Source organism: Anguilla anguilla, chromosome 12 (assembly GCF_013347855.1).
Source record: "Anguilla anguilla isolate fAngAng1 chromosome 12, fAngAng1.pri, whole genome shotgun sequence".
In the NCBI taxonomy this organism is placed as follows: Eukaryota; Metazoa; Chordata; class Actinopteri; order Anguilliformes; family Anguillidae; genus Anguilla; species Anguilla anguilla.
The window spans coordinates 17,317,859-17,331,068 of NC_049212.1; the positions used below are offsets into that span (position 1 = coordinate 17,317,859).

General features: G+C 42.2%; 1 protein-coding gene and 2 long non-coding RNA genes across 9 annotated transcripts in view; 2 read left to right on the forward strand and 1 right to left on the reverse strand.

Moving 5' to 3' along the window:
• ece2b (endothelin converting enzyme 2b) overlaps positions 1-5,509 on the forward strand; it is a 34,173-nt gene extending 28,664 nt beyond the window's left edge. For all 5 annotated transcript variants that reach the window (XM_035385016.1, XM_035385015.1, XM_035385017.1 and 2 more), the window contains 6 exons: positions 146-249; positions 381-491; positions 596-663; positions 1,060-1,250; positions 2,873-2,968; positions 3,095-5,509. In XM_035385016.1, coding sequence (XP_035240907.1) covers positions 146-249; positions 381-491; positions 596-663; positions 1,060-1,250; positions 2,873-2,968; positions 3,095-3,271 — 747 coding nt within the window. In that variant the 3' untranslated portion in view covers positions 3,272-5,509. The remainder of the gene's footprint in view (positions 1-145; positions 250-380; positions 492-595; positions 664-1,059; positions 1,251-2,872; positions 2,969-3,094) is intronic.
• A 938-nt stretch (positions 5,510-6,447) lies between these two features.
• Positions 6,448-10,272, reverse strand: LOC118209086. Of its 2 annotated transcripts, none has more exons than XR_004761678.1 (4): positions 10,100-10,272; positions 8,225-8,320; positions 7,462-7,488; positions 6,448-6,917 (listed from the first exon to the last, which is right to left on the reverse strand). It is a non-coding gene; the product is annotated as an uncharacterized LOC118209086 (long non-coding RNA). The 2 variants fall into 2 exon arrangements; XR_004761679.1 differs by lacking the exon at positions 10,100-10,272 and adding an exon at positions 9,095-9,210.
• On the forward strand, positions 9,270-13,123 carry LOC118209087. 2 transcript variants are annotated; one of them, XR_004761680.1, is made up of 3 exons: positions 9,270-9,535; positions 11,424-12,194; positions 12,902-13,123. It is a non-coding gene; the product is annotated as an uncharacterized LOC118209087 (long non-coding RNA). The 2 variants fall into 2 exon arrangements; XR_004761681.1 differs by having other exon boundaries at positions 9,270-9,513.
• Positions 13,124-13,210: the final 87 nt, after the last annotated feature.

A 13,210-nucleotide genomic window follows, 5' to 3' on the forward strand; every position in this document is an offset into this window, starting at 1 on the left:
AGTTTCTCTATGGTGAGGAGAAGGATGACACTCAATAGATCAGGCAGGTTATAGATGCTGTGTAAATTGAGCTGGAGGGTAGTAATCCTGCAGGATCGGAGTGAAGCAGTTGCACATGGTCTGACATCCCTGTGTGTCTCTGCAGTATGACGTCTCTGAGGACAACTTCTTCCAGAACATGCTCAATTTCTACAACTTCTCTGCCAAGGTGATGGCTGACCAGCTACGCAAACCACCAAACAGAGACCAGTGAGTCTTCATCGCCACTGTCATCAGAGTCACGCATGTTAATGCACGCACTACTGTACACACACACACACACACACACACACACACACATTCACGCTCACTTTCTCACCCGGTTTCCCTGTCTGTTTCAGGTGGAGCATGACTCCGCCCACAGTAAATGCCTACTACATGCCCAGCAAGAATGGTATTGTTTTCCCTGCTGGAATCCTGCAGGCACCTTTCTATGCTCACGACCACCCAAAGTGAGTCTCCCAGAATCCCCCCCTCTCTCTTTCTCTGTACGCTGTGACCCACCCACTTCCCAGCGTGGCAGTGCTGACCTTTCCGTTTGTCGATCCCCTGGCAGGGCTCTGAACTTTGGGGGAATCGGAGTGGTGATGGGGCACGAGCTGACCCACGCCTTTGATGACCAGGGTAAGCAGGGCAGCAGCCTCCTCTGTCTCAGGTTGACTCCTGTTAACACACAGGAAGGTTTCATACTTGTTATGATGATTATCGTTATGATTCAGAGGGACGAAACACAGTCATCATGATTAGATCACATTAAATGTGTGTCACGGGAGCAAAAAGCATACACTGTGTCTTAGTGTTATCATGAGAGTATGCCTGATGTGGACTGTTCTGTGTGAGTGACAGACATGATTGAGGTTTTGTATGTTTCTGCTGTCAAGCCTTTTCTTTACAGTCCTGTTTGGTGATCATTGGTATGGCTAATGTATCTGTTCTTCTGGTTTTAATATGCAGTTTGTGTGTGCATGCATATGTGTGTGTGCTTAAATATTCTCCTATGTCGATATTTTCCTCTTAAAGGCAGAGAATATGATAAGGATGGGAACCTTCGACCCTGGTGGCAGAATTCCTCAGTGGAGGCATTTAAGAATCGGACCGAGTGCATGGTGGACCAGTATTCCCAGTACACCATCAATGGGGAGCACATCAACGGCAAGCAGACGCTCGGAGAGAACATTGCCGACAACGGAGGCCTGAAGGCTGCCTATAATGTGAGTTAGCAGTGGCCCCATTCCCCCGTCTCTAGAGCCAGAGAGACTTGCCACTGTAGGTCCCTGAGTCATGCAGCCCACTAGTGCATCTGACACCAAGCCTGCCCTCGAATATTATAAGGAGTTCTATAGTAGAACTGTATGGGGGATCACAAGGCTTACCATGACCTCAGTGTGACGGGACGAAAATGGCTTGGTATTGCTGATCCCTCTCAAGGCTCCACCGATGACGTATTTCACCCACAAACTAATGATACCTCAGATCTGGCCATCTTCCCTGGTCAAACGAAAATCACATCCCCTTGTTGACAATGGGAGTAACGTGGTTTAGATTCTGAACATTGTATTTATGTCTCTGTTTGTGCTTTAAGGTCCTGAGATATGAGTCATAGCATTGAGATCATACCCTTCCACAGTTTGTCTCTGCAAATCTTCATTTGCGTCACAAGTGCATTGTGTGCACTCACATACAGTATGAGATGAATGGAGATGTGTTCTTATTTTATTTGGGTATAATTATGGCTGGGTGTTTGTCAAGGAATTTGCAGGTGTCAAGGAGTTTGGGATTTATTTTATTTTTTGCCACTTTCGCAATTTTTACCATTTTTAGTTGAGTCCCTTTTCGTCATGTTTCAGCAGTTTTGGATGGTAACTGTCCACCTTAGCGTAGCGTACAGTGTGATTTGTATAGGCCTAAGCATTTTAACCGTATTGCCAAGTGCGATAATGTATACAGATCCTGGAATGCACTGGCATCAAGATTCCCATCCTGTCTGGTTGTTAGTGTTGTAATCAGATGTTTGTCAACCACTGTCAAGTGTTGTGACAAGCGCTCTCTCACCCATTATGGTAACGTTGTCAGTGACGCACGTAACCCTGTTTTATTATTTTAGTAATGCAATTTGAGCATGCTCTGTTTGTAATAACATTCTGTTAAAGGCAAAAAAGCACGGTCTTTCTTTCCATGATGGACCAAAGCAATTGAATTACACCATCCTTAATGCGTATTTGTTCCTAGTGACAACTGCCCACTGTTTTTATTTATTTATTTTAACTTAAATCACTTGTTACTGCTACTTCAGTTGCATGTTTTATTTCTGTCATTTCCCACTGCTGCATAGTTAGTTTCCTAGAACCATCAGTGATTTCTTCCATTTTCAGTTTTCCGTGAATTTCGACAACGTTTTTGCTCTGTGACTTTAGCCAGTGTTGTCTGTGACAAACACCCAGCCATATTCATAGTAAGAGTTCAAAAGACGTTTTGTAAGGGATGTTTATGGAATATTCATGGCTTTCTTTTCTGCCTCGGTGACATTTTAGAACCTTAGCCTCAGCTGCATTGTGGGAGTACTGCCCCAAAGGACTTAGTCTTTCAGGCCCAGTGACATTCCTTCCTTTTCGATTCTGTGAAATTAATCTGGGAACTCTGATACAAAGGGATACACTGGGTGCTGTTTGGGAGGCTGCTGCATTCCAGCCTTTTGCTTTTACAAGTGGAAGTTCGTCTGCTCCTAGGTTCTGCTGCCACCACTCGTTCTCTCATGGAGTTGTCATACCAGTAGTTGCATGATGTTCTGAAACAGGGCGGTTTTCGTTTTGATAAAGGAAGTCTGTCTCCTCAGGCGTACAAGTCATGGGTTCAGACAAACGGTGAAGAGAAGCAGCTGCCAGCGGTGGGCCTCACTAACGATCAGTTGTTCTTTGTTGGATTTGCACAGGTGAGACATTAGGGGGCAGCACTGGGGAAGGGAGAATTCTGTTTATAATGTGATTTCTAATTTTTTATCAGTCTATTTGATGGTGTGTGAGAGTGGAATGAAAAATATCAAATGTCTCCTCTCCAGGTGTGGTGTTCGGTGAGGACCCCAGAGAGTGCCCACGAGGGCCTGATAACCGATCCCCACAGTCCCCCCAAGTATCGTGTGATTGGCACTCTCTCCAACTCCCCAGATTTTGCCCAGCACTTCAACTGCCCGGCTGGCACGCCAATGAACTCGGGCCATCGTTGTGAGGTGTGGTAAAGTGAACGGGCAAAGTGAAGGACACAGGGAGCAGCCACAGGAGTATGACCTGCCCCCTCAAAACACTGGACTTCTTACTGATTTTTCTTTTCCTTTTTGTAGTAGAAAACAAAACAATGCTGGATTCTTAAAGGGGCTTTTGGATAAACAAAGGGTGAAGGACGAGAGGGAGAGGGAAAGTGTCACTGTGTTAATATTTCTGTCTCGCTATTTGTGGACGACTGTTTCAACTCTCTCTGACCCTCCTGCTGGTCTGTGTGTTCTCTGAGGAGCAGGCTTGTGTTTATTTATTGTGTGCTGAACTAGGGGAGGGTGGATGGGCAGTTTGGGGTGGGGTGGTATCTTCCTTCATCTTTCTGTGCGTCTGTGTTTTCCTGGCTTTGTGCCCTGTTTACAACTTCAACTTCCTGTTGAGGAGGAAGACCACTGTGACCTCACAGGAAATGCTGGACTCCACTGTGACCTCACAGGAAGTGCTGAACTGGCTGTGATTCAGACTGCAAGGATAGCCAGTACTCGCTTACACACCTTTCCTTTGTTTTGTCATTTATGTGTGTTTTGGTGTTGACAAAATTGAAATGAGATGCTCATTTTATATTGCTTCTGCCAAAGAATAGTATTTCTTTACTTGGTTATTTGTGTGTAAAGGGGAAGCGTCCTCCTGGTCAAATGAAGTCCCGTTTTCCGTCAAATGATACGCAGAAGCCATTTGATGAAATGTGCCACATAGTGTGATGTTTACCGCTGGCAGGGTGTTGGTAGGAACGTACATGGACAGGCACGTGTTTGCATGTGCATTTGTTTGTGTGTGTGCGCACCAGACTCCACACTCATGTCACATCCATTACAGCAGTGCTATGCTCATAGTAATACAAGAACCTACATTTCAAAAACCACTAACTTGCTGTAAAAAGGGATTCTAAGTGTTTTAACCTTCCTGGTCAAAGCATTTTGGGTTATTCTCAATCTGTGTGCAGGTGGCTGTGACATGCCGCTAGCTAATCCCTGATTGGTTGTCAGCATGGCGATTCAGTGTACTGGGTAGTAAAGACACTCACATTTGCTTTCTTTCACTGAAATGGGAGAGATGAAAGATAAGCAGGGGGGTGGAGGTGAGTGTTCACTCTGCCCAAGGAGTCCCTGTATCTGTACAAGGGTGTTTCACCCGTTGCGTTGTTTGCTGCAGCTCTGTATATCCAGTCTCACTGTTGACACCTGTTGGCTGTGTGTGTCCACTGCACTGCTTCCTGGCACTGGCAGCTCTCTGCTTTGTGTGTTTGTGACTCCTCTCACTGTGTGTGAAAGCAGTCTAGTCTAAATGTATGCCATGTCTTTTTATGGATCTCTCCATTTATACGTATGTTCCCACTGTGTTGCTTCTCTTATCTTGTTTGCGGTCCAGCAGACTTCAGATGTTGACGGGACTGAGGTCCCTTGTAGGGTTTCAAGGTCACCTGTGTGTGTGTGTGTGTGTGTGTATGCACGCCCTTAAAACATGAGTGGTTTGGGTGAGTTGTCAGGGGAGAGGGAGTTGCGTTAGCCTTAAGTATTTACGAAAAGGAAACAAAATCTATACATATATTTAAAAGTGCAAGCAAAATAGAAACTTGAAGTCTAAATGCCTTTAAGCAGCTGTTGCCATTAAGTGATATTGCTCGCTCTCTGGATTAGTGTGCCGTATCCCCAGTTGCATTAAAGGTTTGCTTCATGCGCTTCCTCATCCTACCCTCAGACTGCCAGGTTAACCAATCAGGATCCAGAATTCCTGATGACTCTCAGAATTTGGTCTGGCCAATCAAGCTTCAGGTCCACCTCAGAACCAAGCAAGTGGTAATGGAGGATGTATCTAAAAGTGCATTGTTGTTGAACACTGATTGGACCACAGTAGCTCTGCATTGATTGGACAATGGGGAAAGTGCTGACAGCCCGTCAGCACGGCGGCACTATTCCGTGCGTTCTACGTTAACCTGTGTCAAGTTTTTGCCTTATTTAATTTCGGTTCTTGTTCAGATTGTGTTTTATTTTCTTTATTTTCACCAGATTATTTCACACTGATTCACAGTATTTGTTTCTTGTTGGATGTTTTCAGTTTTTGTTAAAATCGAAGGAAGGAAAGGCCAGTTGTGTCTGACATGGGAGGCATTAAGTCTCACCCGCATTCTGCTTTAGTTAAAGACTGTAAATGGAAATGAAACAGAAATAAAGAATATATTAAAATTAAAATTATTTAAGAAACACGCACGGTGTTGATTTTTTTGTGTGCATGATGTGCATGCAAAATACTTGTTTCATATGAAAGTATCCCAATGAAGGAAAAATCAGTGATGCATGAAGATTGTATTCTCCAGTTCAATAGTAATAATACTGAGTAACATTTTGAGTAGGAATTGGTACTGGTCAGTAAAACTTCTTTGGTTTTGTTCATGAATTCTTTAGGTATCACCACCTTTGCATACATACACAATGTTAGTACAGTAGACCTATATAAATATGTATAGGCCTACAATAAGATTGACACATTCAAATATAATTTTCAGTAAATGAACAAACTGAATGTTGGTGAAGTAATTGGATGCACTTCATCAGAGTGACTGACCGTTTATGACAGTTGAACAGCAATTTAAAAAATGTAGGTATGAAAGCTACAACCTGTGGCTGGGTAGTGAGTGAAGAAGAGTGAGTGCAGATGTCACCCAGAGAGCTCCAAACACAGCAACATCCCTACCGGCTTTCACACATTGCCTGGTTCCCTGTATCTTGTCCTCATGCTCACAGCATGTCAGCGCCTATAAGAGAGCACACATTCTGCACATTTCTCCGGTCAGAAGGCCTGGTATTGGAGGTCTGAAACTAAGAGAACGCCAACATTTCATATATGCAAACAGGAATTCAGGCAGTCTCTGTTCATCATTTTCTCTCAAGTTAAACCTATTCTAATTATATTTTATTTAGCAGTTGTTATATATTTCTTATCAACTGTGGATAGTTTACGCTAGTGAGATGTTAAGTAGGATGCCCTGTTTGAGTGCTCAAATATATTTTTTTATATATAGGCCAATTTTATGATTGGCCAAAATCACTATTTTATGGCTCCAGGGTACTGCAAAAAATGTAGACATTTGCCTGGCCCAAGAATAGAAGTTAATGCAATCCAAAATAAACTCACTGCAATTACGTATAATTTGGCACAGTGATGGCTTTATTTAAGCAACAGTAATAGCAATTATATACAAGCTTTTAAAAAACGGCAGCATGTCCAAGCGGTGAACCACTAACGCTAACGTATCTCTGTAGATATCACCGGGAAATATTTACAGTTAAACTATTCAACGTCATTCAAAAACACACATCATTCCTTCTGAATCTTATACCAGTGCTGACACCTCGTCAATAACAATGAACTTAAAATATCTGCACAGCATTACCGCTTTTACAAGTACAGCACACCTGTGCCTGCAAATGGGTATTAGGTTAAGCGTGTTGTGAGGTGAGTGTTGGGTTGGGCAGTAAACACATCTTTTATCTAGCCAGCATTTCAAGTGAGTGCGAGGATTTGGTCTTAGTCTGCAACCATTTCAGATGGGAAGGTATCCATGGGTGACCTGACTGATGTTTGGGGGGTAGTGGATGATGGAGCCCACAGTGCCTATGCAAGAGAGAGAAAAGACACACTTAGATAATGGGCTGCAAGTACAGGTACTTAAGTAGATGAAGGTGCGTAGATCACAGGTGAAGATACACTGCCGAATTGTTGCCATTTCACTAAATAAGAATATAAGCTCATTTGAAATCCTATAGTGATGTACATTTTCTCAATCTAAATTTCATACAAAGCCCAGAACACATTACATCTCCTGCCTGTTCCATTGTTACTCACTCTTTAACATCCAGTTACTTCAAACTCCAAATAGCTCTGCAGACAACTTTTTCTTGTCAATTGCCTAGTTTAAAATAAATTGACATGACTGCTGTGAAATGGGTTCCTTGCTTTGGAATATGCATACCTACTAAATATATACATTTTTATTTAGTCAGTAAAATCACACTTGATGTCATACCAATGTGTTCTACTAGTGAATGATATGAATGAAATAGTGAGGTTCTAAGACATAGTCTAAACTGGTGACTGTAAGTCCATCCTGCTGCAACAGTAATATGCTGAAAACAAGCTATAAAATAAAGGTTCCTACCTCCAGGGTTAACAATACCACTGGAAGCTGAAGGGACACAAAAAAGGAGATACCAGTTTAGCTGGTCACAGCAATGAAAAACAAGAATTATGTCATTGAACAAAGGAAAAAGTATGATGAAACAGGATGAGGTACACCAACATTCCATATTAGTATCAGGCACATGCAGTCAAGGTATCCAGACTCCTTATACTGTTTACATATCCCATAATAATAGTGCCATATATTGTTTTGCATGTTAACCCCAATTCACCTCAAAACAGCCACTAAAATGAGTTCCACGAGTAAAGATGGTGTACACTAAACCAGTTAAATTGCAGTTTCCATAATAAATTCTGAGTTGGTTTAGCAGATCCATCTCATCCTTAAATTCAAGATTTTACATGTTGAATCTCTGACTACAGCAGTCATCAGTACATTCTACAAATCGGTAGTTCACACACTGAAGCTGACCCCCCGTGACCCTGAGCAGGAATAAGCCATAATAGATAATGAATGGATGAAGCATGCATTCTGCAGCTATAGCTCAAGACTATCAAAAAATGTCCGATCAAATAAATGATTTGCTCCAGCTGCCCCCCCCCCCCCCCTTTCAGTAATTAAGAGCAGGTGTTTCATGGCATCCTGACACAGATCAGTCCTGCCTTAGGTCTGCTCACACAGAGGTAAAGCCAGTTGCACATTCCAGATCTGTACCTTATGAATTCATCTGAATGAATAAAGCTAACACCTGAGCCTATTTTGGCATCATCTTCAGACTCACCTTGTCTTTTAAAAAGTAGGAAGCTGATCAACAACAGCACCATCATTGTCAGCACTGCCAGAGCTGGGACCCAAACCAACATCATTGCTTGCCTCCCTGTAACAAAAAACAGTATGTACCTCAGTTGCACATGAGTTCCTCCTGAGGTATAGACTACATCAACCAAGAAAGACTGGTATGTTCTCAACATCAGGAATAGGTAGAGTGTGAAATACACCGGCTTGGAGTGCTTCATGCCTGGACTCCACCCAAGTTGGCCCGAGATGCAAGGACATATGAGGAACAGCGAGCGCGAGATGTGTGGTAATGCGAGTTGTCCCCTTCTGTTCACCGGGACCCTCAAGCATAGAGTGCTTGGCATGGAGGAGGTCCTTCAGCAGCTCTGTGCAAGCATTCTGCAAACAGACCATCTCACGTACAGACTCGCTTGCACACAGCCCCTGGAGAACTTCTGCCTGCAGCACCACTGCCTTCCACACATCCGTTGGCCTGTTCAGACCTGTTCAGCCTGTTCAGATAGTCAGCACCATCGTACCAGACCAGGTCTGACACCTGTTTAACTCTGTACCCATCTGACTGGCATGTACGTATGCACTGCAGACCTGGGTCAAATACTTTTCTGTGCTCTATTGAACTTGCCTGGTGTAATTGAGCCTGCCAATATGACCAGAAGGTGGGGTTTGCACTTTCTGAGAGTATTTCATTGGTTCAAATACACCAGAAAAGATCAGTAAAGCTCACAAAAGTATTTGAATCCAAAACAAATACGTATTTGACCCAGGTCTGATGCACTGGTCAGTGTGATTACCTAAAATAGTAACAGGGTGAAACACCAATTTAACATTTTTTAAATTAATTACTTGGCCTCACCTGTCTATTATGCACCCTGCATGAATAGATTACAGCACAGTATCTCAACTCTAGTCAGGTGTTACTTTACGCTGCTTTATATTCCAGCTGAGCTCTCAATTACATTTAACTGAGCTTTTAATCTTCTGAAAGCTCATTACAAACACGGATCACAGGACCTGTGTTCAAGGAGGAAATAAGTAAATGTGAAAGTGATTTCTTTTTATGAGCCTGTTAATTAGTAACATAGACCAGTATTCACCTTTTTTTGATAGAATGATTGTTCTAAGGTCCAGAACAATTCAATTAACAAAAAATACTTAACAGTGCTTGTACTTAAAATCATTCTATATCAGAACAATTCAACCAGTACTTGATGTTAAATAATGAGTTTGATTGCTTTGCGGTCACTGGGGTTGATGAGTCAGAGGAATCGCAGGGTAAGCTGGGCTGAGGTTGGAGGTAGGCTACAGAGTCGGGGGTGGGGGCTAGCAATGATCAAAAGCTAAATAATTGATTTGGGGGGTGATTGAGGCTATCCCCACATCAAAAGCTAATTAACAGTTTTGGGAAGGAAGAGATAAGGCTAACAATGGTCCAAAGCTACACAATCGATTTCACAAAAATCCTAGTTCTGCACTTTTCACCACTAAGGTAAAGATGCTACAAATATGAGTATTCAGTACAGTGACTCGATTGCAAATAACGTAATGGAGAGACCAGCTAATAATAAAGTCAGCTGGGTCCGGGGGAAAAAAGACTGTTAGTTTTCCTGCATCAATCCGTTAATTCGGCTATAGTGATGTTAGTGAACAACACGGGCGTAGCCTAAAGGGAACGAGAGTCAAATCATACTTCCAAAACTGTTCCAAGCAGCCTACGCTACTGGCAACAGTAGTCCATTGACCTAAGTGGGCTGAATTGAATATCATTAAAATTGTTTGGAATCCACGAAACCCAAGTCTAATTGCAACGATGCAACAAAATAAAATTAAGCTGTTCTGCAAAGGATATGGGTGTACTTACTCGTTGTTGCGCGGTTAAAACTTAAAAAAGAATATGATCTTCAATGTTTTTCAAAAAACTGATCGTTTGAGTACGTTGTCACGCTGTATGTGAAGTCCGAAGTCATTTCACGGGACAGACACCATTTAAAGTCCCAGTTGCGACGGGCGTGTCTGTCCTGCCCACCACTTCCGTGTACACACACTGAATGAGAGTTTCTATAGGATATTGTAGCTACACAAACACCCAAATCGTATAGCCTACTTTAATACGTACAACAAACGTTTAGTTCAGTGGAATTAGATATTTACAGCTGTGTAACACAGAAATGTTTGTAAAAAAAAATAAGTTTAAAAGGCTGTAGTAAATATTGAAATTAATGCAAAACACTTGTTTGCACCACTTACCTGCGCAGTATAAATACCAAGCCTCAACCGAAATGGATTTAAAATGGTATATGGAAATTAACGTACAAAACGGATTAATTCCCATTAAATGAAATATATCATTATACAATAGCATTCTGCTTTAGGAATGTAGTCTCACTTGCTTTTTTTTTTTTTTTTTTTTTGTATTTTAAGTAGCCTACAGCGTATTCAGTTACGTCGTTTGTTTGTGTTGTTAGCAAAACTGGCAAGTGGCACTGCAATTTTTTTTTTTTTTGGTGGTAGAAAGCATCAAGAGCCGTCAGTAAAACATCGCATTATTACCTTTTTGCAAATATAGTGCCAGTTTTGAAAGCAGAAATAAAAATGGAAAACAACTGCACCTTGAATGCTTCACGCTTGATTCTTAAAGCGAGCTGCAAAATTAGTCTAGCTGAAGCTAAGACTCGGTGCAGCGACCAGAATGGTTTTTACTTTGTTTTTTTCAGTTAGCTTGTGAGCGCAAATTGTATTTATGAAATTTCAATCCCGCGTCTGGATATAAAAAATTATTATGCGTACAGCATTAGTGAGAACTGTGCAGCATACCGAGGAAATTAAATCGTCCAGATATCGTCATATTGAACGATGTGCAGTTACAGTACACAGGGGTCTTATGAGATAGTGATGAATCCTACCTATCATTATCTTGGCATTATAATAGTAATACCTTTTATTGTTATGTTTTTCCTGTAGTTTTTCTTTTTACAGTGCCCTCCAAAAGCATGGTAATGGTAGAGTGAAATTAGTCATTTTTGCAATTTGCAGTAATATATTTGGCAATATGTGTTCTACCATTTTACAAAAACAGCTGTTTATGTGTTGAGTCCCCCATTTTCAGCATTTTCGCCTGAAAATGGGCCCAGTCCTCCAATGTGGGCAGTGACCCCCAGCTATTGTTACGTATTCCCTCTCCACAGGTACAAAGGCATTGGTGAGTCACTGGGACTGCCTTTCAGTGTGCCAGGGGCCGCTGTACAGGAGATGGAAGAATCCCAGGGCTGGCATAGCCCCTGGTGCTAAGCAGTCTCTAACTCCAGGGCCTGCAGCAGATCCACGGCCCACGAGACGCCAGGCATTATGGAGTGAACAAGACCCAGGACTGACTCTGAGCTGATTGAGCTAATTAAATAATTAAGAGTAGAAGTTTGCACAAAATCCTGAAACCAGCACACAGACAGCCCTCCAGAACTGGAGTTCTACACCCCTGCTTTAAATCAGTCAATCACCCCCTCTAATAGTACTGCAAAACAAAAAGTACCAGAGATCCCACTCTGTAAACTGGCATGACTATACATCAGACTGTATAGAACAACTCATGAAAAATGTATGTTACCATTGTGTTATCATTTATTGTAGATAGGCCAAAAGTAGAGTGCAAATGTATGCTTGTTCCCTCATTTTCTTCATGATGGCCTGTATGTTTTTTCCCCCTCAAAAGTATACCAAAGGTCATTACTCCAAGGTTGTGCAATGGGTGTCTAGTATCAGAAAGCTCTGGGAGGTCAAGATTCAGAAGTGGCCATTTCCCCTGGAATGGCCCTTAATTGGATCTTGTGTCACATGCCACCCATATTTTGTTCTTATATTTCCCTGTTTGCTGGGCATGTACTGCCTGAACAGACCACAGCCTTTGAAAGGAACCGCTTGTTTGTTCACCGTGACTTCAGCCGCAGGATTGTACAGACATGGTAAGTGCTCCTCCCGCTTATCCCACATGTCCCTAATCACAGTGTGCGTCTGTGTGTGTGTGTGCGCGCGCACGTGCATGCATGCATGCATTTGTGTGTGCGTGCGTGCGTGTGTGTGCATGTGTGTGTGCATTCATGCTTTTGTGTGTGTGTGTGTGTGCGCATGCATGCGTTTGTCTGTGCGTGCGCGCGCGTGTGTGCATACAAAACTTTACATAAAGTCATAAATTTCTTGCACTCTGTGCTGCATTCCCAATTACCTTTTTGCATCAGTGGGAATAGTATCTTTGTACCATAATGGTGTTCTGACTTTTGAAAAACAACAGCTATTTCATCAATTTTAATAATTTCTTTAAAAAACGTTTGAGGATGTCTGCATGTTTCATCCTGAAAAATTAATGCTGAAAGTTTATGGGTGTTTCAATGATGTTAATGTGTGAAACAAGTCCATTTTGGCCCAAACATAACAGGAGGGATTACATTACATTACATTACAGGCATTTGGCAGACGCTCTTATCCAGATCGACGTACAACAAAGTGTATAACCATAACCAGATGAGAATGATGAGATGGGATGAGAATGTATGATACACAACAATAAAAGGTGAACAGGCTCTCAGGTGCTCAGCTCAGTGCAGAATACCCAGACCAGGTCATCTCACATGCACCGACTAGAGGCATGAAACTGCTTTCCCATCCTTGTTAGGTTCAGGCAACCCCAAGGCATCGGTGATGTCTGCAAATGGCTCTGCATTCTTGGCAAGCGAATCATCACCAGACAGAGGGCTCCACTTGTCTTTCCTCAAAACCACCTATTCTGTGCAATCTCACCAGCAGCAAATTTTCTGGCTTGGCTCCCATTCATTCAAATCACATTTGGCTTATGGAAATGAATCTAATGTCAGTTAAATAAAAACAAGTCCTGTCATAATATACTGTATAAGAATATGAAGTAATTCCTGTTCATGTGTTTGTCAAACATTATTTGCCAATATGTAACAGTACATATTGGCAA